At 45.3% G+C, this 25116-nt stretch overlaps 1 protein-coding gene across 1 annotated transcript; it reads left to right on the top strand.

Annotated features, from left to right (window-relative positions):
• Positions 1 to 8117: 8117 nt before the first annotated feature.
• ETNPPL (ethanolamine-phosphate phospho-lyase) lies at positions 8118 to 24628 on the top strand. Its single transcript, XM_015426434.1, has 13 exons — positions 8118 to 8238; positions 10751 to 10869; positions 10991 to 11150; positions 12849 to 12923; positions 13485 to 13578; positions 15475 to 15591; positions 17722 to 17804; positions 18649 to 18874; positions 20094 to 20248; positions 21503 to 21592; positions 22624 to 22754; positions 23935 to 24002; positions 24470 to 24628. Exons 1-13 carry the CDS (start codon positions 8192 to 8194, stop codon positions 24602 to 24604), a joined length of 1500 nt encoding a protein of 499 aa, XP_015281920.1. The 5' UTR covers positions 8118 to 8191; the 3' UTR covers positions 24605 to 24628.
• The last annotated feature ends 488 nt before the right edge of the window (positions 24629 to 25116 follow it).

Below are 25116 nucleotides of genomic sequence, written 5' to 3'. Positions count from 1 at the left end.
CTAGGACCCCTTGTTCCACCAGGCAGTCTAGTTCCGCCTCTATCTTAGGTTTCATGGCAATTGGCGGTAGCCTGGCCTTAATGCAGATGGGCCGTACCGCAGGGTCGAAGTCCAGGGAAATGGGGGGAGGCTGTGAAATGTCCCAGTGTGCCGTCGAAGACGCGGGAAAATTCCGTGCACACAGTGCCAAAATCCCGTGCCAGATCCCCGACCTGATGTATTCCATTCAGCGAGAGTCCCAGGCCCTCGAACCACACGAGTCCTAGCAGGCTGGAGAGCGGCCTATCGACTACCAGCAGGTCTAGGGTGCCCTTAAAGTCCTGGAGCTGCACCCGGAACTTGCCCCAGCCCTGCACCACCACGGGGTTCTTATTGAAGTCCCGCAACTGAAAGCCCCGTGACTTCTGTAGGGCCCCCCCCCGGGGGCACAGCGCGTGGAGCATATCCACGGAGATAATGGAGTAGGTCGACCCGGAGTCGATCTCCATGCGGCAGGGGGACCCCTCTATCAGGACCGTGGCATGCATTTTGTGGGGGCTGTCGGGGGGCAAGTTACAGACCTGGTGTTGCAGAAAGGTAGCTGAGACAGAGTGGAGGTTGCTGGGCTGTTCCGGCAAGGTCTGATGTGATTTTGGACGGGGCCCCTTGGAGCGGCAAACCTTGGCGATGTGCCCCGATTTGTTGGCCTGGCAGACCGCCTTCCGAAACCGGCACGATTTGCGCTCATGGCCTTCTCCGCAGCTGGCGCATTGAGCCGATGTGGTCGAAGCCTTGCCCGGTTTCGAGGGCGCGGGCCGCTGGCAGACTTGTAGCACGTCGTCCTCGTCCGAGATGTTGGAGCCGACGGATGCTTGGGTGTGGTGGACCGCCTTGGCGTGGCGGTCTTGGCGTGCCTGTTCATACGCTGATGCCTCCCGAATTGCCTTCTCCAGGCCCAGGTCATCCTGGCTCACCAGTTTCCTCTGCAGCTTCGGCTCTCAGAGTCCGACGAGGAACTGGTTTAGGAGGGTGTCATCGAGGCTGGGAAAGGAGCATCGGGTAGCCCTGCTCCGCAGAGCCACCAGGAAATCTGAGGTGGTCTCGTTGGGGCCTTGAACTCTTGCGAAAAAGTCCAACCGCTCCACAAACTTCGTGGGTTTGGGAGCCAGATGGTCATTCAGGGCCTTGACCAAGGAGCTATACGACTCGTCCTTGGTCAGTTTGGGCGAAATCAAGGCGATGTGTCTGTATTCCACAGTGGCGCAGCAGTTGGCCTTCTTTATCTCGGCATCCACCACCTTGTGGATGGTAAAGTGGCTCTCGAGAGTGTCCAGCCAAGTCTCCCACAGTGATGTGTCTGTATTCCACAGTGGCGCAGCAGTTGGCCTTCTTTATCTCGGCATCCACCACCTTGTGGATGGTAAAGTGGCTCTCGAGAGTGTCCAGCCAAGTCTCCCACAGTGAGGGTTGGGAGATATCAAAAGCGGGGAGGCTCTCTGATGCGGTCGCCATTGTTCGGGGTCCACGTGGTGTGGGTATCCAGAAACGGCGCTGGCAGTCGGAGCGTTGTGGGAATCGCTGCTGCTCTCGGGGTCCGCAGGGCAGAGTCGGAGCCGGGAACGGAGCGGTGAGCTAGAATCATGGTCTCTTATCTGTGGCAGCATCTTCTGCGGCCAGTTTGGTGTAGTGGTTAAGTGGGAGAACCGAGTTTGATTCCCCACTTCTCCACATGCACCTGGCTGGATGACCTTGGGCAAGCCATAGTTCTGGCACAGCTGTCCTTGAAAAAGAGCAGTTTCTGTCAGAACTCTCTCAGCCCCACCTACCTCACAGGGTGTCTGTTGTGGGGAGGGGAACGGAAAGGAGTTTGTAAGCCGCTCTGAGACTCCCTTGGGTAGTGAAGGGTGGGGTATAAATCCAATCTCTTCTTCTTCTTCTTCTTCTTCTTCTTCGGCAGATCTTCTAGAAGAATGTGTCATCAAGTCACACTCACAACCACCTCAGTCAGGAGATGAACAGAGGTGGTTTGCCATTGTCTTCTTCTGTGTAGCAACCCTTGTCTTTCTTGGAGGTCTCCCTCCAAGTACTGACCGTGGCTGACCCTGACTAGCTCCCAAGCCCTGACAAGCTCAGGCCAAACTCAGTTAATCAGGATGCTTTTCCAGAAGTTTAGTAGAAAAGGCCAGCATAACTCAGTGATGTGTTCTTGGGAATTGCCAAAAAGGAGGAAATAGGCTCAGGGGGTTAAATTCTGAGATCCTTGTTTGTCATGGGAGCCACTAGTTTGTGGCTTCCAATATTATGAGAAGAAGGGAAAAGTATTACCTTGGGCTACTCACTGGGTGCGTTCAGACGGGGCGTTTATGCCGGCATAAACGCGATCACACACACACACACACTCACCTCCATCTTCCAGATCCCTCCGGTGGACGCCCGCTTACACGCTATGGGCATCAGCGTTTTTTGTTTTTTTTTAAGGACAGTATGAGCATGCGCATAGGCAGCCATTCAGAGAATGGCGATTTTTGCGCATGCTCACCCCCCCCATTACATTTAAACTTTAAAGGTAAGGACTTACCTTTAAAGTTTAAAGTCCAACCTGGCCTCCCTGTAGTCCCGGACTGCTCCGGGAAGTTAAAGTAAGGGCTTTTTATTCTCTCTTTACAAACGCTCGGGGCGAAGCTTCGCCCGAGCGCATATCGCTTAGTTTTTTTAAAAAAAGGCGGGGGAAAGCCGGAAGCCTAAGGCTTCCGACGGAAATGGCTGTGGAACGGAGGAGAGCGATCAGACGCCGGGGTGCACCATTTTCAACCGTTGCACTCAGTTTACCACCACTTGGGACCTAGTGGCAGAGTGCAACGGTTTAAAGGGATTTACAACGGTTAGGGACGGGAGGCAGATGTTCGCCGTGTGAACGCCCGTAAGTACACCGGTTGGAACCGGCACCCTAACCGTTGTAAATCCCCCATCTGAACGCACCCACTGTGTCTCAGTCTAGCCTATTTCACAGAATTGTCATGAGGCTAAAATAGGGGGACTCCTTGAGCTCCTTGGAGGTTAAAAAAATCCATGCTACATATAGAAAATTAGCATATTCATGTTAACATGAAGTCACATGATTTGGTTTCATAGGATTTTAGAGTTGTCTGGGTGGTGTGAGCAGGGCCCTGAGGTAATCTTTGTTGGAGGGCTTGTGATGTTTTTCTGCGGCTGTTTGGGATTGCCATTTCCCACTTTACTGAGTCAGTTTGTTTCTTCCGGATCTCAGAAATGTAGTAATACTTCCCTTTTGAGGGCCTTAAAGTAGAAACCTTAAAGTAATGTGTTCACAGATTAAAATTCACCCATACACTGGCATTTTTGACAAATCAAAATCACACCCAGATTAACACTATCATTTAAATGGGGCCAAATGTCTTTCTATTACAGTCATACTTAATCCAGGCAGACAGAACTATGGTTTCGCAATGCCATCTTAAACAGAGTTACACTCTTCTAAACCCATTGACTTCAATGGGTTTAGAACGGTATAACTCTGTTTAGGATGGCACTAGAAAAGAGCAAGTCCTGTAGCACCTTAAAGACTAACAAAACTTGTGGCTTTCATGAGTCACAGTTAGAATGTGAGTCCATCTGTCCTTGTATCTTGGAGAGGGGAGTGATTTCAGATACCAAATGACAATAGCAGGCAAATGACAATAGCAGATGTCATTGGACTAGGTGTGATATGCAGACAGATAGTAGGCATGGAGAAATCAGAAATGGTAATGAGACAGGAAACCTAGGTATTGATTCAGTCCAAGAGGCATGCACAGTCTTGAGCTTTATTATCAGTTGCAATTCAGCAGTCTCTCTTTGAAATTCCATTGTAAGAGAACTACTACTCTTAGGCTCCGATCACACACAGAAGTTGCTGTGGGATACTCACGGATGCCGGGCGGATTTAACGGGTGCAATCACACAAGCACATCTGGCAAGCATCGCGCACCTGTTGGCAAGCCGTCGCATCCCACCGAAGATCCAGAGTTAAAAGCTACCACAGAAACGCCACTATTTTATGCTTGCGACAGGCCACAGATGGATGTCCTCTGTCTGATCGCTCCAGCACCGCATGAAGCGCGCTGGAAATGTGCGCCGACAAACTGCTACCCCCAATTCCCTGCCATCACGTCTGATTGCGTTCGGCTGGGTCATAAGTGCAGCGCAGCGAAAAGCCACACCTCCCCCTTGCGTTCTCTGGCCAGTGTGAACGGGACCCTAGATCAGCAACTGAATGTCCTGGAAGGTTAAAATGTTCCTCCACTGGTTTTTGAACATTGTGGTTTCTAATGTCAGATTTATGTCAATTTATTCTTTGTTGTAGGGACTGATCTGTTTGTCCAACGTAGATGGTGGAAGGGCATTGCTGACACGTGATGGCATAAATCACATTAGAAGATGAGCAGGAGTATGAACCTTAGATGGTCGGGCTGAAGTTGCTGGGTCCACTGATGGTATTGTTAGGATCTATATGAGAGCAAAGTTGGCATCTTGATTTGTTGCAGGCCTTGGTACCAGAGTCCATGTTACTCTTAAGTAGTTTATAATTGCAGGTAAGATTAAGAAGTTGTTTTAGGTTAGCAGGCTGTCTGTAAGTGAGAAAAGGTCAGTCCCCCAGTACCTGTGTGAGGGAAGTGTCACTATACAGCATGGGTTGTAGGTCATTAACAATAGGATGGCACTGTCAGTCATGTGTATCTGATGCATCTTTTCAGTTGCTTTTCATAATTATATGAAACTGGTTTAGGGTCAAACTATCAGAATTGCAAAGAAGCTGCCACACAAAGCGCTACAATGACAGTATAACAAAAGGTACGTATTATGCAAAAAATCCTTATTAAGGAGTTATAAGAAGACGTGGAAGTGTTGACAAAATTCCCCAGAGTGATGAAATTCCCCAGAGTACGTTTCCGTTTCATAATTACTTCTTCTGAACGCAGTCAGGTAAACAAGCTGTGTCTTCCGTGCACTCATTCATCATAGATTGCAATCATTCAAAAAGGTAATCAAAGGCCCCGGTCACATGGGAGGTTTTGGGCCGGAAGAGGGACGGATCGGGGGCGCAGGAAACGGGCGCGAGCACACCACAACATCTGGGAATCGGCGTGCACCCATCCCTGATCCGTCCCTTCCGGCCTAAAACCCACTGCAAAAAAAAAAAAAAAAACCCAAGTAAAAGGTAGCACCAACCTGGAATGGTGCAGCAAGTGCGGCCGTGAGATCGCTGGCGCGCCCGTCTGCAGGAGCAATTGAGGCTCCCAACCGAACTGCACACACGCACGCGCACACATGCACAGTTCGGCTGCCTTGCTCTCCCTGCAGTGGCTCCCCCCCCCCCCCCGCCGCATGTCTCTTTTGGTGCGGCTTTAAAAAGCCACACTTCGGCCGTTCTTTTTTCCCGTGTGGCAGGGGCCAAAATAGTCCTAATCCATTATACATGGTAACTTTCAAAGATGGGCACGCTAATGAAGGTAGGCTTTACTGCAATGGGTTTTGTTGTTTGCATTAAGCAGCAGCTGAGGAGAGCTGATTCAGATCAAGGAAGGCAGTGGGCAAGAAAAAGATTAACTCTTCCTACCACAACATTTCCCTGATCAGCAGCCCAGGCTATAGTTGCCCTGGCAGGGGGGAAAGACAGGCAAAAAAAAAAAAATTGACACAGGGAAATCTCCTCCTATCTTACCTAGCACCATCTGAATCAACTCTCCCCAGATGTTTTTTAGAGACAAAAAAAACCGTTCACAGATCTTCAATATAACTTGGACTTTAGCCCTTACATTTAATGTAACTGGCATCGTAACTGGAATATTTGTGTCAACTTACTAACCTACAACATGCTCGCAATGCCACCCCAATGGCATTCTTTGAGACATTGTGGTGCTGCAGGTCAGCATGCCCCATGCTAAACAATAAGAGGTCCCTCTTTATTCTTTTTCACCTGGTGATTATCTCACAGAAATAATGTAATACCTTTCTTTATTCAAATTCACTCTTGGTAACAAGGAATATGTAGGAGTGCAGGGGATGGAATCTAATCAATATCATGAAATCATTTGCAAAGTGGTTAAGACGCTGAACTGCAGGCTGTGGAAGGTCGGTAGTTCAGCAGTTCGAGACCCGGGTGCCGCATGATGGAGTGAGCTCCCGTCTCTAGTTCCAGCTCCTGCGAACCTAGCAGTTCGAAAGCAAGACATTGCAAGTAGATAAATAGGTACCACTTCGGTGGGACGGTAACAGCGTTCCGTGCGTCTTGGTGTTTAGTCATGCCGGCCACATGACCACGGAAACGTCTTCGGACAGCCCTGGCTCTTCAGCTTGGAAACGGAGATGAGCACCGCAACCCTAGAGCCGGACTTGACTGGCTTTCGAGCAAGGGAACCTTTGCCTTTACCTTTTACTCTCCCAAAGCACTTGGGGAGGGGGCTATAAAATTATATAAATGACCAGCAAGCCAGTTAGGCTGTATCATACAAGAGCCCTGAAAAAGATAAAACATGAGTAAACAATAATGAAATCAAGGACTTCCCACAAAGCCTAGGCGATTGAAGAGAAGGAATTCTGAGCTGACAGGCCTGGCCTTAGCTGTTTGACCACCAGAAGTGAAAAGATGAAAGAACATTCTCTTTAAATGACAAGAATCAAAAAGAACATGGACTTACAGAGTGAGACTACCAAAGCCAAAGAACACAAGAGACAGATGGGCCATACCATTATGCATAGCACAAATGTGATCAAAAGAAGAAAGGATTCAATCAGAGGAGGTGCGGAGGGCCACTTCCTGAAGAAAAGGAATGGGCAAAGCAATCAAAAACAGAAGACAGAACAGCTTCCAGCCTCAGGCCAGAGCACAAGTAGTGTTAAATCAGCAAGCGGATTGCCTTATCAGTGACAGGTTAATCACTGATTTTGTTAATTTTAAGGTAATTGATCATTTTGGGATATGGAATGGTATGGTATAGTCCAAACTCCTAAGTTCTTGGAAGCTAAGCAGGGTTAATACTTGGAAGGGAGACCACCAAAGACGACTCTGCAGAGGAAGGGCTGTGGCCCAGTGGAAGAGCCTCTGCTTGGCAATGCAGAAGGTCCCAGTTACAATCCCTGGCATCTCCACTTGAAAGGACCAGGCCGTAGGTGACATGAAAGGCAATGGCAAAGGTGGATGCCTCCCAAAGCTGATGGCAAGCAGCAGTGCCCTTTAAAAAAACATATTTTTCCCAACGTGTTACTGACCTGAAAGTTCCCTTTGCTATCCGGGCTACCAGCAGCATTTTCTTTTTTTTGCCCTGCAAGCCCTGATTGTTTTTTTTTCACCCCCACACATTCTTTCTAAATGAACTAAACGTTATTTGACAACTCGCTGAGATAGGAAAAGATTCTTGTCACAACTGGATCAAGTATGACAGCAGATTCAAGGAGGCAAAATCTCATGGGCAGATGAAAACCTGCATAATGCAGGCTCAAATCCCCAGGCTCTCTGGATGGTCTTGGGCTACTGGTTCTCCCTCAGCACACCTTATCCAACAGCGTTGCTGTAAGGATAAATGGAGTTGGTGAAAATGTCATTCTGATGAAGTGTGCTTGCACAGGAAAGCTTATACACAGAATTAAGCTTTGTTGCTCTTAAAGGTGCCGCTGGACTCAAACTTTGTTTTATAGAAGAGGGGATTTCTTCAGTCCTTGCCGTCTCTACTTGATGAATTTTAAGTCACTGGTGTTGGGGAAACTGTCTACCTGCCAGCCAGACTTAGTGGTGCTGAGCTAGATGGACCGGTGATCTGAGTCAGTAAAAAGCACCTTCTTATAACAGGGGGGGGGGTCTTTTACCCTGTAATGCGAGTTTTTACATTTAAAAAAAATCCCCGGTAATAATTTTGATCTGGGAAATCGCCGAGTGTTTAATCCGGATTAACTAACGCGGAGTGCAAAACCGTGGCTCTTTCCTCGTCGTGTCTGTCCCAGGAGGCAGACAGACAGACGAAGCCTGGGACGGGGAGAGGCGGGCAGGCCAGGGCGGGGTTGCCACCCAGAGGCATAGCGAGCAAGAGGCGGGGCTTGGCAGGTGGCCGGAGCCGGGCACGGGATAAAAGGAAGATGTACCTTCCCGCCACCGGGTCAGAGCGAAATCCAAGTGCTGCAGGCAGGCAGAGCGGCCGGAACCAACCTCACGGCGGAGATGTACAGCAAGGCAGAGACGTTGGAGCTGCGGAGGAAGCACATCGGGTGAGGTGGCACGACGTGCCCTTCCCCCCCCCCCCCCCCCCCCAGTGGCTCCTCGTTCTCCCAGGAGGAAAGACCCCTGCGGGACCGTTCCCGGTAGTCATTCGGGCATCCCGCTTCCGAAAGACCCTGCCAGCCCGGGCGGCCCCCTCCCCCCCACTCTCGAGGGAACGCATCGGCTGCAGCAGCCAGCTGGCGGCGGGCAACCTGACGCAGGGGACAAAATCCACCCTTGGTAGGACAGTCCGCGAGCCAAAAGGGGGGTAGGCAGCCGAGCAGCCCAGATCGCTAAAAAAAAGACCTGGCTGGGTGTTCCGGGCGAGCTCTAAGACTCCAGAAACACAGAGATTAGAGAGAGGAGTCATTTCAGTGTTCGGCACTTATCATCCACCCTCTCCAAAAATGTTTACACGTTCTGTGCTTCCAAACCTCAGGTTCCTTACAGAATGGGGTGGTTTAAAAAAAAAAATCCGCTCAGTTGTTATATTTTGTGAGTGGTCCCATAACAAAGGACTATTACAAATATTTTGTGGTTGGTAGTGAAGAATGTTTATTTTGAATTTCTCCCCTTGCAATAAAAAAGTAGGGCAGTAGATATTTACCAGGATTTACTGCCTAGAAAGTATGCATAGGACTTTGTTTCCGTTTTTAGTTAACTATACAATGTTTTAATGTTTTTATTAATGCTTTTCAAAGTTTCCCAAAAAGTAAGAAAGCAGAGTTTTAGCCTAGACTTAAAAGGGTTAAGTCTATTTCGGATTGCTCTGTATAAAAAAAATCAAGCTTGCTATGAAACAGCAATAACCTCATGGCCCTTTCAAAAACAATTCTAATCCAACCCCCCCCCCCCCCCCCCCCCCCACACATTTCTGGCTATTCTCTGAGGCTTCTGTGAAGCTGCGGTTTAAAGCCCAGCCTTTGAAACTGAAGGACCATTTGGCAGCCCTCAAACCTCTTCCTGTCTTTCCGCATAGGACTGTTCTGCCCTTATCTAACCCCCTGTATAAATAGTCAGATTAACAGCCAGCCAGGTGGATCTGTGTGTTTGACCTTCCTAAGGAAATTTAGACAAGTGTAGCCAATTATCCAGAGGTGCATATGCTGAGTGTGGCTTTAGGCTGCCAGCTAAGAGTTCAGTGTGACTGTTGGCATGTGAGATTGTATAACTGTCAGGACACTGTACTCACAAGCCTTGCATAACCAAGTCAACACTGGCTTGTTATATAAACCAGGCCTGCAGAGGAGAAAGAGTTCTGCACAACTCTAAAACTTGTTGTTCTGGTCTGGGCCATTTCAGCCTGGCTGAAAATGTTGTGGCTCCCCTGGCATACACAAACAGTGTCTTGGTTAATATTCCTCAGCCTTTCTGACTGGATTTTTTTCAGTAGTAAGGGAATGGCATTCTACACATGCCCAGGAGAACTGAATTGTTTATTCCACTTACACCGAAAAACAATGCTCTTAAGGCTGAGCATTGACTCAGATTAAGGTTCTGTCCTTAGTTGAGAAAAGAAATACCCAGCTTTGTCCAAGCTGGGCTGTGGCTCAGTGGAAGAGCCTCTGCTTGGCATGTAGGAGGTCCCAGGTACAATCCCTGGCATCTCCAGTGAAAAAGGTCCAGGCAGTAGGTGATGTGAAAGACCTCAGCCTGAGACCCTGAAGAGCCACTGCCAGTCTGAGTAGGCAATACTCACCCTAATGGACCAGTGATCTGATTGAGCTGAAGGCAGTTTCATGTGTATATGTAAGACAGTCCCTCAAATTCAGATTGAAGTGCTGCAGCAAATACTGTGGCAACAACAGCAGCCAGCATCTGGAGTGGGATTGGGCCAGTTCACACATGGTTGCCCCCCCCCAGCAGCTTCAAACGTCCCGTGAAATGCTGCTCCTGGGAGACATGAGGGGAAGAGCTGGGGGCTTGCAGCAGGAGGGGGAACTGGTGACAATTCTGCTTCCCTTCCATCAGTGGAAATTTTCTGCTGAATCCAACTTTCTGTCTGATCACTCAGAGTGCAGTCCTAAACAGAGTTACCCACTTGTAAGCCTTTGAGCGCCAGTGGACTTAACATGAGGGTAACTCTGCTTAGGGCTGCAGGGTTGACAAACGGGCATATGAAATTTGTTTCCATTGCAAAGGAATATTTGAGTTAAGGTCAATTGATAGAGAAGCTTTCTCTGTGGTGCCCTGCGTTTTTTTCACATGCAAACCTTTAGCTAGTAGAGTTTTCAAGCCACAAAGGTCCTGGTGTAAAATGGGTTTCAAGCTTCAGTGTTAAGAAAAACGACACAGGAAGAAGCTCCATGTACATCAACAGGGCTTACTTCCAAGGAAACATACCATGGGGGAGACCCAGACTACGCATCTCCTGAGTTGTGGGGGAGCCCCTGCGAGACAGTAGTGAGTAAGCTGCAGTTCAGGTGTTCTTCTATCTATGCAGGTAGCCCAGTACCAAATCATTCAGGGAAAGCTGTTTGTTCGACTGGCAGTGAACTGATATAATTCTGTGCATTTCAGGCCATCGTGCAAAGTTTTCTTTGCTAAGGACCCCATTAAGATTGTGCATGCTCGTGGGCAGTACATGTTCGATGAGAATGGAGAGAAATATTTGGATTGCATTAACAACGTAGCACATGGTAAGAACCTGTTTAGCTTAAAGTCTGCTTTGATGGGCTAGGGTGCTGGCTGGCTGGCTGGTGTGTTTTCAGATTCTCTGTGTTGGATCCCATGACAAATGCCCTTTTGTGTCCTTTTCAGTGGGACACAGCCATCCACAGGTGACCAAGGCAGCAGTGAAGCAGATGGAATTGCTCAATACCAATTCTCGATTCCTGCATGACAATCTGGTGGAGTATGCCAAGCGTCTCACAGCTACCTTGCCAGAAGAGCTTTCTGTTTGCTACTTTGTGAACTCTGGGTAAGCCTAGGGGACGCTTCATTTCGATGATCTATCCCATGTGGCATAACTACAGACACGTGTGTGTGAACCAGCACAGCTGGCATGGAATTTGTCACTCTTTGCATTGCAATTGTAGCTGCAAGCTCCATCAAAGCACTTTCTGCTCTTCATTTTTAACATATGCTTGTTTTGGTCCAGCAGACAGAAATGGTGTGCAGGACTATCTGCTGTACAGGGTACAGAAAATTTTGTTGCTTGATAACCAGACACATACTTCCAAAGGTTACACATCTCTGCATATGTCGATATGGAAGCCACAAGAGTCATATTCAGGCATTCAGAGCACTTGGTCATTATATGCATACAAGATAACAGAACTGAAACCACTGGTCAACCCCCAGATTCTATGCATACAGCTGAACATCTGCAGTAAGGCCTCTGGGCATGTAAGTGTACTTGTGTAGGTTTTGGAGCATTTCCAGTTGTGTATGCAAAGCCTATTCCTGTACATTTGCAGAACTTAGTGGAGATGTTTGGCCGTATGTACAGACATGTGAGCCAGTGGTATGATCCCACTCCTTAACATACACAAGCCCTTTTTACACATTACAATGAATGCACATACATTCTGCATGTGCATGTATATATCTGTTTGTAAGAAACAGCCAACGTGCATTCAGTTTAAAAATGAAGCTGAGGACCAGTACCTGGATAAATGTGTGGTTTTTATCACACATTCAAAATCGCTCAACCCACATACAAAGAATTTCCAAATGTACACTGTACATAGACTGTATGTGCATTCACAGTAACATGTGAAGAGGGCAACAGCATCCATGCTTTGAGTGCCTGAGTAAGCCTAAATTTGTGAATTATTGAATTCTATCTGGAGATGCCACAGTGCCCATGCAGCCCCCTGCTACTCTTGAGGTTCTGTGCGTCAGGCTACTTGCTACCACCCAACAGTTCCAAATGCGTGTTCCAAATTCTCTTCTCTATTTGCTTCTTTTAGCAGGGAATGCTTTGAATGAGCAGTGGGGAACCATCAGAGTATCCGATTCATTTCCCTTCAGGACAGAATGGGAAGCCCTCCATGCATGGACCATTAGGTCACAACCTGCATGCTCCCATGTTTTCTTTAGTAGACATCATCAGTGTTCCCTCTAAGTTGAGTTAGTGTGAGCTCGCTCACAGTTTTTTAGCCTCTGGCTCACACATTTTTGTCTTTGCTCAGGAAGGACGGCTCCGGAGCAGACTAATTTATGTAGTAGCCAAATCGCTCGCTCACGACTTTAATGCTGATAGCTCACAAAGCAGAATTTTTGCACACAGGACTCCACAGCTTAGAGGGAGCATTGGACATCATGTATAGAAAGGGAAGCAAATCGAAGTTCCTCACACATTATTTTATGCCCAACTGTAGATGTTGTACAGTTCCATACATGTTCCGATAGGCATATTACACAGAGGCCAAGCTGTGAAGCCTGTATTTCAGATGTGTGTGAGTCTGTACAAGTATGTGAAGCAGCTCCTTGTTTTGTATAGCAATAGAGAATTCTGCTATCCTTCAACTCTGAATCAAATAGAATCCTAATCTGTATAACTATGGTATAAATTATTTCTAGGAATTGCTTCTAGGTGTTTGTTTTTCTGTAAAAAAATGATCTTTGTCTGAAAAGGCTACTGCTCCTCTCACAATAGTTTGTCCTTTTATAGGTCTGAAGCCAATGACCTGGCATTGCGCCTCGCTCGGCAGTATAGTGGCCATCAAGATGTGATTACTCTTGACCAGTAAGTATGCAGGACGAATGTATGAATGAGATCAGCAGATAGCAACATTGGAGCTGGATAATGCGCATTAGAGCCAGGCACTCTGAGCCTTGCTCTGATGCCCAAGGGGAGCCTCCCTGGTTGGAATACAATCCCCATATACTTTAACAGAGGCTGCATCCCTTCGTGCATCTAACAGTGCCTTCCTAAGCAGAGGGTCTAAGGGAGGTGTTTACGTGCATGTTTGCACATTGGGATCTCTAGCTAGATAAGCTAAAATATTAGTGTTAATTTCACCAGTTCAACAGGAACTGTTGCATTTAATTTAAATTGAGAACCATGTATTTTGAGTCTGCCGTGTATGTGAAATACAGGGGGGGGGGAGAGAGAGAGAGAGAGAGAGAGACTATATTTGGAAAGTTGACATGCAAGGTTTCAGATGAACTGTCATGACCAATGCTTCACCTCAGGTCAAATTTTGTTTTTCTCCCCCTTGCAAAGCTGCCTGTTGTTGTTCAGCAGCAGAAGACTTCATGAAAGATTTACACCCTGGGTTCACTTTGTGTTTATCTCCCATTTCAGTGCTTATCATGGCCATGTAACTTCTTTGATTGACATCAGTCCATATAAATTTAATCAGCTGGGAAAAGAGGGCAAAAAGGAGTTTGTACATGTGGTGAGTATCCCTTATTTTTAACTTATTTATTAGTGCATTGGCCATTCATTTACCAACCCACCCCTCAAAAGAAATGCTTTTAGCGGGCTTTTGCATGCATTCCTATTCACGGGGTACGGCATAGATGCAAACACATAGAGGTCATTTCTACAATGCTCCTTGGCCAGCAGCATGTTCTGAATGGCAACCGTGTGCCTAGGCCTGGTCTGAGTTGGCCAGGAAATGTCCCCATCATGACTCCCTACTAATAAGCTTGCATGTTTGATCAGCTGCGTGGTGTGGATACTCAGGTGGCAGATAGAAATTTTTGGCCATGGAGGAAAAAATTGTAAATTACTGAGTCATAAGGCCATGAAATGCAAGAAGTACCCAGTGATGTTTCTGGAGAGGTAATTGCAGAAGGCCCTGACCTGGGTGGCCCAGGGCTAGCCCAATCTCATCAGATCTCAGAAGCTCAGCAGGGTCAGCTCTGGTTAGTAATTGGATGGGGATCTCCAAGGGCCGCGACACAGAGACAGGCCATGGCAAAACCACCTTGGTTCATCTCTTGCATTGAAAACCCTATGGGGCTGCCAAAAGTCAGCTGCAACTTGCTGGCTGCAACAGAGAGACAATTGCAGAGGGGTAGCTGTGTCTGTTATATCAAAATAAAATAAAATCCACTGGCACCTTAAAGACTTAACAATAGGCTTTGGTAGTCTGTTACAGCTAAGAATAAGAGAAATCTTGTTACATCAAGTGTAATCAGGTACTGTGACCATTCACAATAGGAGTAGCTGGTGATAATGCAGTCTCTTGAGTGTGCCCCATTCTCCCAGGGATTCCTCGGCCATTACAGGTCTTAATTAGTGTTACAAAACTATCACCAATCATTGCTATTGTGAGGAGTCACTGTACTGTTCTTGATTACATTTGAATTTTGCATAATAATGGCTTGGGTGGGACCAGTTTTTCAGCTGGTGAGAAAAGCGGGAGGAACTCCTTTGATCATCCAAAAAGGCTATGCTGACCATCCTGAGACCTGCATGAACAAAAGCAGTGTGCGTTAAGAACTGTAGCAACAAGGAGAATTGGGCAAGAATGAGTGATAAAGCTGGCTGTGTCCAACCCAATGTCACACCCTGTACCTCTTGCAATTCATGGCTTTGTTGGCCTGCTGTTTTCAACACTTTGGTTAATAATTTTATGTGCACATGTATGAATGCCAGCTAAGGATCCATCTCATGTGTCTGATAAAATGGACCAAATCCAGGATAGTGTATGCTAAAATGAATGGACAGGGTTGCCAGCTCTGGGCTGAGAAACACCTGGAGGTTTGGTGGGTGGGGCCTGGGGAGGGGCAGGGTTTGGGGAGGGGAAGGACCTCAGCATTGTGCATGTGTGTATAATGATATGAACCTCAATATGTCATTATGGCCCTTGTGCTGTATCATTTCATCTCCTCTATGCCACTTCTTTGAAAAAGCCACATACATATTTTTAGGAAGGTCTCCAATAATGTAATCTGAGAAACAAATGTTAAAAATTTAGGATTTCCCCTTTTCCATAATGCACAAATTGGCTATTAACTTGCTATGGCAAGATTTGTGTAGAAAGTATATTTTATATTTTAGGAACACACATCACATAGTTTTTAAAGAACTTCAGAGGAGGATAGCCCAGGATTTCAAAGGTCTGAAATGGTCCCTCGTTACTGAAGAGGGACCTTGGCTTAGTGGTGGAGCATCTGCTTGGCATGCAGAAGGTCCCAGCTATCTCCAGTTAAAAGGGTCAAATAGCAGACCTCTACCTGAGACCCTGGAGTGATGCTGCCAGTCTGTAGTGAATACTGACTTAGAGGGACTAAAGGCCTGATTGGCTATGAGGCAGTTTCATACATTCATGTGTACATTTTAGGCTCCTTCTCCAGATATCTACAGAGGAAAGTACAGGGAGGACCATCAAGATCCAGGAAGTGCTTATGCTGATGATGTGAAAAAGATAATTGAAGAAGCTCAGAAGAACGGCCGCAAGGTATATATTGCAAACAGTAGAGAAACCTGAAAGTCTGTCCAATTTTTATCCTGAAAAAATGTCTCTGCCTAGAAGGGGAAAGCAGCTGCTTTATATAATTGAAATTTCCTTCATTTTTATCGGATTCTTGGATTTTAAGGCACTTCCCTCCTGCTTAATTCACATTTATAACTCCCATAAGCTCTAGCGCAAAGAATATGTGTGAAGAAGACAACTGAATAAATCTAAAGCTTGATTCCCTATTTGATGTCAGGAGCCTGTCAGAAAACTATTGACATCCATGGAAGATGCATACAGCAAAAAATGCAGGCACAAGACTGTGTCATGTACAGCTTCTGCTGCTATGAGAAAAATATGCTGCGGCACACGCTTTAGTGTAATTGCTTCAAGGTTTCCAAACTGTAACAAATATTGGAGGAAGAATATATAAAACTTGACAACATTTCTTGTGGAATTTTTTCCATTGCAAAGCAAAATTACATAAAACCTGTGTGGTCTGGTGGATATATTGACCCCAGGAGATGTGAGCTTAAGGGAACAATCCTAAGCAGGTTGATTCAAAGGAAGGCTCATTTTATTCAATAGGGCTTACTCCCAGGAACATATTCTTAGGATTGCAGCCGAAATCACAGCTGTTCACTAGATATGGAGGGAGGTCCTGTGCAAGTCCATATCTTTCAGCCTCAGTTCCCTGTCGCTCAGATGGGGGATAATCATGATTAATCACTCTGAGAGATGTGAAGTTAAAGACCTTAATATATAACTTATATAAAGAATAAGTATTAGTAATTTGATTTGTTGAGAGTGTTGCCCTTCTGCAGGAAGAGAATCCAGTACTCCAGGAGATTCCCATAAGCAAAAGTTATATTAACAATAAAATTAATTGAAGATTAAAAACATAGTTGGTAACATAGGCATAATCATTTTTGGTGCATATACAGCTCTCATGGATGCTCATGTTTTCAGACCTTACACTATTAAAAAAAAAAAAAATTCTACCCCTTTCCTTAAAGTCCAAAGGAGTCCACCACCTGTCTTTAGTTCCTTACTGAGATTAAAAAGAAACTAACGGTCAGTTTCTATTTTTCCCCCTTCTTCTGTTCCTCCCCCCTCTTGCATACCTTTCTTCATAGGTTTTGGTGCCGTAGACCTGTGTGGCAGACAAGTTGCTAACGTTTCACAGACTTTTGGGAGCCTCCTCCTGTTTGCTGTAGTGTATCCTCCTCGAATGTAGTGTTCGCTTCTTTACACGCTCGACCTTCTTTCCAGGAAGACCGCACTGCCCAGCTCGTGTGGACTCTGCTGATGCTCAGGGAGGGTTGCAGAAACAGAGTGGGAGGCAGCCTGTTAAATAACAGTTTGGGGCTGACCCTCCAGGCAGACTTGGGGGAGGACAAAGGCATATTGCTGAGAGGAAAATGTAAGCTTCATGTTCCAGTCTCTGTGCTGTGGTGGTATCAGTTCCTGTTTCAAAATAATATTTTTTTTTGTTTCATTCCTAGCAACAGGGATCTCTTCCGCTGTAGGTCTCTTTCTTTTGACGGGTGCCTTGTTTTGTACTATGTGTAGTTGTTTTCTCACGCAGGGGTGCCCAAAGTATGACTCGGAATATCTTAAAAATCCTAGCCTTACTTTTCTTTACCCTTTTTACCTAAAAAAGGAGTGCAAACACGAGTCACCACAGAAAGTCAAGTAGGGTGGAAACCAATAAGGACTGTGAAGTGCTTTGCCAATTAAAATATCAATACGTGAACGATAGTAATAATAGTCCACTGAAGCAATTCACCTTCCTGTCTGTCAGGTGAACTGGAAGCAGATCTTGTTTCCATTCTGCACAGGCGTTTTGAGTAAAGTGGAGATTTACATGCCTTTGAACTTAGATGGTCTGATCCAACATGGTTGGGAGAATAAAGGGTTTTACGCGAACAATCACTAGTGTTGAATTGGGCACTTGCCCCAACATTGAAGAATTGGGCACCCCTGACTGTTGACTGGAAGATACATAACAGCCGCCCACCCCAATTGTTCTTGTATCACCTGTTTTAAAAGGATTCTTGCCTGTTAGTGTTGCCTCATTTGCACAAGAGTAGGGGGAGGACCACTGTTCTGATATCATCTTCTCTTACCTAGATTGCCGCCTTTATTGCTGAGTCCATGCAGAGTTGCGGAGGCCAAGTAATTCCACCTGCAGGCTACTTCCAGAAAGTGGCAGAGTATGTATAGCACTTGGAAGAGGCTAATAATAGTGGTTTAGGATGGTCATGGAGAATGTTTCAGTCAGGAAAAGTCTAAAGCTACAGGCCGGCTATACTGATTTGGAAACAGATGTTTCACCTTTCAGCCATGTTGACTGAAATATTAAGCGGCTGTTAGTTTCAAGTGTATTCATTTATTAAATATAGATCAGCTAATAACAAAAGAGTAGCCCGTCTAAGAGTGGACTTTTGGCATGCAATTCAATCCAGTTCCACAGAGGCATACATATGGAAGTGGGTCATCTGAAGAAGTCCAAATATGCAATAGACACTGTGGTTTCTTGTTGCACGGTGACTGGGAGCTGATCATGCCTTAAAAGAAGAACCGCACATAGTACAGTGTCCTAGTGCTGCCAGATTCAAGTCCAGTAGCACCTTAGAGACGAACAAGATTTTCAGGATATGAGCTTTTGAGAGTAAAAGCTCCCTTCGTCAGGTCTCTGAGGTGCCCCTGGACTCAAATCTTGCTGTTCTACCGCAGATGAGCACAGCTACCCTGTGAAACTCCTAGTGTCGTATCATGTCAGAATGCTGGGGGGTTAGTCTCAGGCTGAAAATGGGTTCCATTTGATGTTTCAGCTTCACAGAGATCTTTCTATGGACTGGTACAGCAAATTCAGATTGGCTAAATGTATCTCTAGGGCTATTAGGTTTCTCCTTAAATATATTTTTCTTAGTTTCCACTATAGTGGGTCTGTTCAGAGTCTTCGTGTATTGCCTATTTTTGGTTTTGTGCTGAAGTGAGAAATGACAGAGCCTTAAAACACAGTGAGGGATCTGGATTGTTCCTTTGTATTTCCAGAACTATCCACAAAGCAGGTGGTGTGTTCATCGCTGATGAAGTCCAGGTTGGTTTCGGTCGAGTTGGGAAACATTTCTGGGGATTCCAGCTACAAGGTGAAGATTTTGTGCCTGACATTGTCACTATGGGAAAGCCAATTGGCAATGGCCATCCAATGTCCTGTGTAGTGACAACAAGACAGATTGCTGAAGCCTTTGGTGCCTCTGGATTAGAATACTTCAACACTGTGAGTGCCTCTTCTAAAATTACCATAATACTCCCCGAAATGGTGGTAATGTCTAGATCATAGGTTCCAAAACTTACTTGGCCTATCGCCAAAAGGCTGCTTTAGATAGGTTCTAGACTCTTCTTTCTTTATGCTTCCACCACCCCCTTATTTGTATTCAGCACCCCCCCAATTGCACCCAAGGCTCCGACCGCCCACCTGGATCATTCCAGCACCCTCAGGGGGTGCTATTGTCCACTTTTGGAACCAGTGGTCTAGATTAACAGCTAATTCACACAAGCATATATCTCATGACAGAAATACATTTCATATTACCTGATATCTACTAAAAATGTAGTGTTTTAACTGAAGCAAACCCACATGTTCATCAGGAAGTATCCATGTGTCAAGAGATTAACAATCCACCCTTCTAACCCATTGAAGTTAATGGGCTTCTAAGGGTGCAATTCTTCTTAGGAGGGCACTGCAAATTATGTGCATTCATGTTGCTGCTATAGATTAAATACTGAAGATGAAGTTCCTTTTTAGAGACACAAAGTTTTTATTCCTAAATGAGGATCTGATAGAAAATTTACAGCTTAAGCAAATAATATTGGGATAGTTTTGGTGATTCCCTTCTGCTAAGTCTTCCTGCATGGCTGGGACTCATGGGATCCAACCTGTTGGGTCTGATTCCCTGCTCCTCCTCATGCAGCTGTTGGTGTGACTTTGGGTCAGTTACAAGTTCTTTCAGAGCTGTTCTCTCAGGAGCAGTTCTCAAAAGAGCTCTGTGAGCCCCAGCTACCTCACAGGGTGTCTGTTGTGGGGAGGGAAAGGAAATTGTAAGCCGCTCTGAGTCCTACGGGTAGTGAAGAGTGGGGTATAAATCCAATCAATTCTTCTTCAAGGGAAACCTAAATGGACTTAGTGCAGTTCTGCTTGCACAAGACCTAGCACTTTCCTCCATTGGAGCACCCAGATGCCAGTTACACAAGATCTTGCACAAGCAGAAACATACTGATTCGGGATACAGTAAATTTGACTTAACATTAGCAGCTACCCTGGTCTTTTTCTTGCATTTCCTCTAACAGAAGTGGTAATTTTGTGCCAGATGAAACTTATTATTTATTTCCTGACAAAGACAAATATTAAGCCCTGTTGTGTTCACTGCATGCATAAAATTCTCTGAGTAAGATCGCTGAAAGAACAGTTCTGATTTCTTACCCATTCTTTCTTGCAGTTTGGAGGTAATCCAGTGTCTTGTGCAATTGGTCTGGCTGTACTGGATGTAATAGAAAAAGAAGATCTCCGAAGAAATGCCACAGATGTTGGGAATTACCTCACAGGGCTACTGAAGGAACAAAAGGAAAAACATCCATTGGTGGGAGATGTCAGGTAGGCTCCGTGGAAGGATGATTCAGGACAGCCTGAAGGAAGAATGATCTGGGTGTGCATCAGAGCTTCGAAATATCTGTTCTGAACAGCCGACTTGTTGCGACCCTGTAAGGTGTTTCAGGGCAAGAGACATGCAGAGGTGGTTTGCCATTGCCTGGCTCTGCATAGCATTCTTGGACTTCCTTGGTGGTTTCCCATCCAAATACGAACCAGGGCTGACCCATCCAGGTCAGGGAAGTGCTCTACTATATCTGTGGGTTTTTGTTGTTTGTAATCCTGACCTTTTTCAAGGAGTTTAAAGGACTTCACGCAGTTCCTACATTCTATCTTCATAACAACAACCCTCTTAGGTTGAGAGAATGACTGACCCAGCATTAACTGGTGCACTTTATGGTGCTGGTTGGATTTGAACCTGGGGTTCCCTGGTCTTAGTCCCACCCTGTAACCCACAATACCACACTGGCCCAGTCCACACAGCTATGTTACCAACTCCCTTTTCTGCAGTCCTTTAAGCAGACAAGATGTGCATATAGAGGCACTCTACAGTAGTGAACTATGTTGAACAAGCATAATAATGTGCATTCTCTATTTTTTCAAATGTTCGTAAGTCTTTACAGAGTCCCTTACTTTGATCTAGTATCAGCATCCCTAGTGAAGTTTGACTTCTTATGGAGTCAAAAATGAGTTTATAGCTGCATAAACTGCTCTTCTTTACAACTTAGGCCAAGTTTTCTCACTCTTTGAAAAAAGACAATAATGCTAGGAAAAGCTGAAGGCGGCAGGGACCCAACATGAGATGGATGGACTCAGTCAAGGAGGCCTGGACTGTTAATGACAGGATGTTTTGGAGGTTATTAATTCAAAGGGTAGACATAAGTTAGAAGCAACTTGATGGCACATAACATACAGTTTTCTTTAAGTATGTGATCTTATACAGAGGCTGTATCCTTTTTAACTAGCATGTCAAGGAAGAGGATGGGCCAGAATTCTTTCTCTTAATAAATGCCTTTCTACATGCAGAATTTTCTTTCTTTTGTATGAAGGAGCATTGTAATGTCCTGGAGTCGGTGAGAATTAGGTTAGCACTGAGAGACTGCCAGTGCTTTAAAAATACTCTAGGGGAGAAATGCAGCAGTTGCTTGCAGTTTGCTTTAGGTCACAGAACTCTTGGAACAGTGTGCCACCTGCAAAACACTGATGTTGGATGGTTGCTGATCTCCCTGTATTCTCCCTGTCCATTCTTCCGTATTCTAGAGGAGTTGGTTTGTTTGTTGGCGTGGATCTAGTGAAGGATCAGCAGAAGAGAACACCTGCCACTGCTGAGGCTCAGCATATCATCTACAAGTAAATATCGTGTGCCTTTTTGTTGGTTAGACTTTACCAGACATCCTTTTTGTTGGTTAGACTTTACCAACTACCAAGATGGAATTTAAATTCATGGCCAAGCAGGGGCCTGTCATTTAAGATGTCACCATGGCTCTCCCATTTAATTACCTTTACCCAGGAATTGTTGACAAAGACTTTTTAATCCCAGTTTCAGGCTATGGTTGCATGTAGATGTCCCACATAGCCGTAGTTAAATAAAATGTGAATGAACCCAGCTTGTTGTTGGCCTCACTAATGTGCTTTCTCTTCTTTCCTCCATTTTCACACCGAGGATCATTGTTAAAAGTTAACTCTAGTGAACTATAATAGATCTACCCTCCAGGTTAACTAGAGTTTGCCCCCCACCAACTGGGATTCTGTACTTAAACTGCACTGTGGTTGAGGATCCCAGTTAGTGGTGGGGAAAGCTAACTCTGGCTAATTTGTGTGGACAAATGCATCTGTATATCACAGGTAACTGGAGTTAATGTTTAAGTGACATTCTTAGTGTGAGAGGGGAGGAGAAGTATGAGACCCTGGCAACAAGCCAGGGTTTGTGCACCCTTTCCTTAACCATGGTTACATGAGATGTCTCAGTGCAGCATGTGTAGTCAGTCATTTTGTAGAATGCAAAAGCCACATTGGCAAGAGGTAATCTTCATATACAGTATATGAGCATCCAGAAGGATTTGGCTCACTGCTGATTTTTTGGTCTTATGGTTTTGCTGATATGGATAATTTATTTGATGTAATTAGGCTATGATTCCAACACATAACATATCAAATCAAGAAAATGTTGACCATTCAATTAAAAAATTGCATCAACGAACATGCCATAACTCAAAACTGAGAACCTTCAGTTAATCCATACCAGTCCATACAAAAAAGTGCATGAATTTGCTCATAAAGCACAGCATTATACAGAAAGCTGCCATATAACTTCACATCTGTGTGTATTCTAGTGTCTGCATTCCAAAGTAGATTGACCTTTCTCTCTCCCTGCTATCCAGGCTGAAAGAACGGAAAATTCTTTTGAGCGCTGACGGGCCTTACAGAAACATCTTGAAATTTAAGCCACCCATGTGCTTCTCTAAGGAAGATGCAAAGTTTGTAGTCGATCAGATTGATGAGCTCCTTGCAGGTAAGCAAACTTGCTGGACTTCAAGGGTTGGCTCCTATGACACTCTTCCAGGCTGGGCAACAAAATGACAGTGCATCCCCAAGTTCTGCCACAGGGATCCCGTGCCATTGTAGAACTGTTTTTTTTGTTAAAGTCATTACAGGGACCTGATCCTGCTGGGAATTGTGGCACAGGAGGGAAGAGGGGCTGCTGTCTTTCTGCTTATTTCCATTTTCAAGAGCTGAAATGGAGGAAACAGTGAGGTAGAGGGAGACAGGAGCACCTCATTCCCCTGAGATCCCCAGTCGCACTGGAATGTGCAGCGATTTTAAAAAGTTTTTTTAAAGAACAGGATCTAAAATGGCACCACACCCTCACAGTGGATTTGGGGACACAGTAGTATCTTGTTTGGCCCTCAGTAGAGAAAGTCTTCCTCCAATTTTTTCTAAAGGCTTCCTTGGATGAAGAAGAGTCTTTTCTAATGACTTTCTTTGTTAGAGGAAATCTGGGTGAACTGGAATCATAGGATTCAACTTAGCAGGAGGGAGTCAAAGCATCCAACCCCAAGCCATTCCTACCAGCTCATGTACAAAGCAGGCATCTAATTTTGCCCCCCCCCCCACACACACACTCTAAGAGAGAGGAAGGTAGACAGAGAACTGAGGAAGGAATGGGACAAAATTCAGTGGCTGCTCAGGCCTTTAAAGTACATTTAAAGTGACAAGCACCTTTTTCTGGTGAGGAGGACAAACACAACTGCATAGCTAGCAGCCTGTCGGTTTCCAGTGGCATCTAGCAGGATGCTGTTGAGGCATATTACTGTACTAGGTCAGCCTTGGACTGATCTAGAAAGGCAATTCTTATATTCTCATTACTTACAACTCCCAGAGGAGCTCTTTAGGTTCATTATAGATGTGTTCAGCTAGTGAGAGCTGCATACATAAGCATATCTGCATACATAAGCATATTTGTGCGGGGCTCTTTCTTGCTGAATCAGAGAATGAGGATATAATTGAATGTTCATCCAGGCATACACTGGAATGTGGATCGCTGTGAAGTGAGGATTCCATTTATCTGTCCCACATGGGGTTCAACTGAATGTCTGAAAGGAAGTTTTAATGGAATTAATCTACCATTCCTAGTACAATGCACTACGACTACATATCTAGTGGAGGATTTATTTTGTTTTCTTCTGTTATAGATCTAGAAGAAGCAACTGGAATCAGGACCAGAAACAGACTACCTACAACCACACAATATAAAAGAAAAGTAAGTTTGAGAGGTTTATGTCTGTGACAGCATTTTTTTTGGGGGGAAACTACACAATGACTCTGGCAGAGTCAAAAAGATGAAACCTCCTGACCAGAGTCATGTTCATACATTGCAGTTCATAAATTAATGAGCTGCTGCAAGGTTTAAAACAGGAGTGAGGGTTGTGTCGTGTCCCAGTGACTCAGGAGGGGCCCTGGCTCAGTGGTTGGACATTTGCTTAACATGCAGAAGGTCACAGGTTCAATCCATCCCCATCATCTCCAGTTAAGGTTCAGATAGTAGGTGATGTGAAAGACCTCCACCTGAGACCCTGGGGAGCTGCTGTCAGCCTGAGTAGACAACACTGACCTTGATTTACCAAGGGTCTGTCTCAGTGTAAGGCAGCCTTGTGTATATGTATAATGCTTCCAATATCTACTGATGCCAGTATTTGCTTACTCAGTTGATTTCTCTATTTGCTGTAGGTGCCTACGGAAGGAAGCTCTCAGCTAGACAGTCTCAGCGAGAGCATCAGCCATATCAATGGAAGTGCCTGCAGGCAAGAAAATGGGTTTTCTGCTGAAAACCACACAGTGTCTTGCAAACGGATCAGGACTTGAAGAGTGAAAAATTATTTATTTTTTAAAAGACAGGAATAGCAATGTGTGGTCAGGGATATTTCGTGGATGAATGGAAGTCTGGAGTACTTCTTTTTTACATGTCTTATGTACAGCTGCTTGATTATTCGGAGCCAGACCCAACTTGATATTTTGACAGATCTCTTGCACCCTGGTTCAGCTAGTGAGATTTGCATGCATAAGCATATTTGTGTGGGCCAGTCTCTTGCTGAATCAGCGAATGAGGACATAATCGAATGTTCATCCAGGCATACACTGGAATGTGGATCGCTGTGGAGTCGATTTATGTGTGCCACATGGGGTTCAACTGAATGTATTTTCAAATACCAATCAGTCCACAGAGCTGCAATCCTACACACAGAAAGGATGGCAAAATTAAGTGAAATGTTACATGTAATAGGATATTTATATACCACTTTCACTGTCAGACATGACACACACTTAAGGTGTATGTGTATATGTATATAAAGAGAGAGTTAATCATATTAACATAT

The sequence above is a fragment of the Gekko japonicus genome, unplaced genomic scaffold (genome assembly GCF_001447785.1).
Source record: "Gekko japonicus isolate JY-2015 unplaced genomic scaffold, Gekko_japonicus_V1.1 scaffold173, whole genome shotgun sequence".
Lineage (NCBI taxonomy): Eukaryota > Metazoa > Chordata > Lepidosauria > Squamata > Gekkonidae > Gekko > Gekko japonicus.
This window is presented reverse-complemented; position numbering and strand designations above follow the sequence as displayed.

Coding starts and splice junctions, on each gene's coding strand:
- ETNPPL (XM_015426434.1), top strand. CDS start 8,192: ATGTACAGCAAGGCAGAGACGTTGGAGCTGCGGAGGAAGCACATCGG. Junction 12,924..13,484: donor GATGTGATTACTCTTGACCA/GTAAGTATGCAG, acceptor CTCCCATTTCAG/TGCTTATCATGGCCATGTAA. Junction 20,249..21,502: donor CCATTGGTGGGAGATGTCAG/GTAGGCTCCGTG, acceptor TCCGTATTCTAG/AGGAGTTGGTTTGTTTGTTG.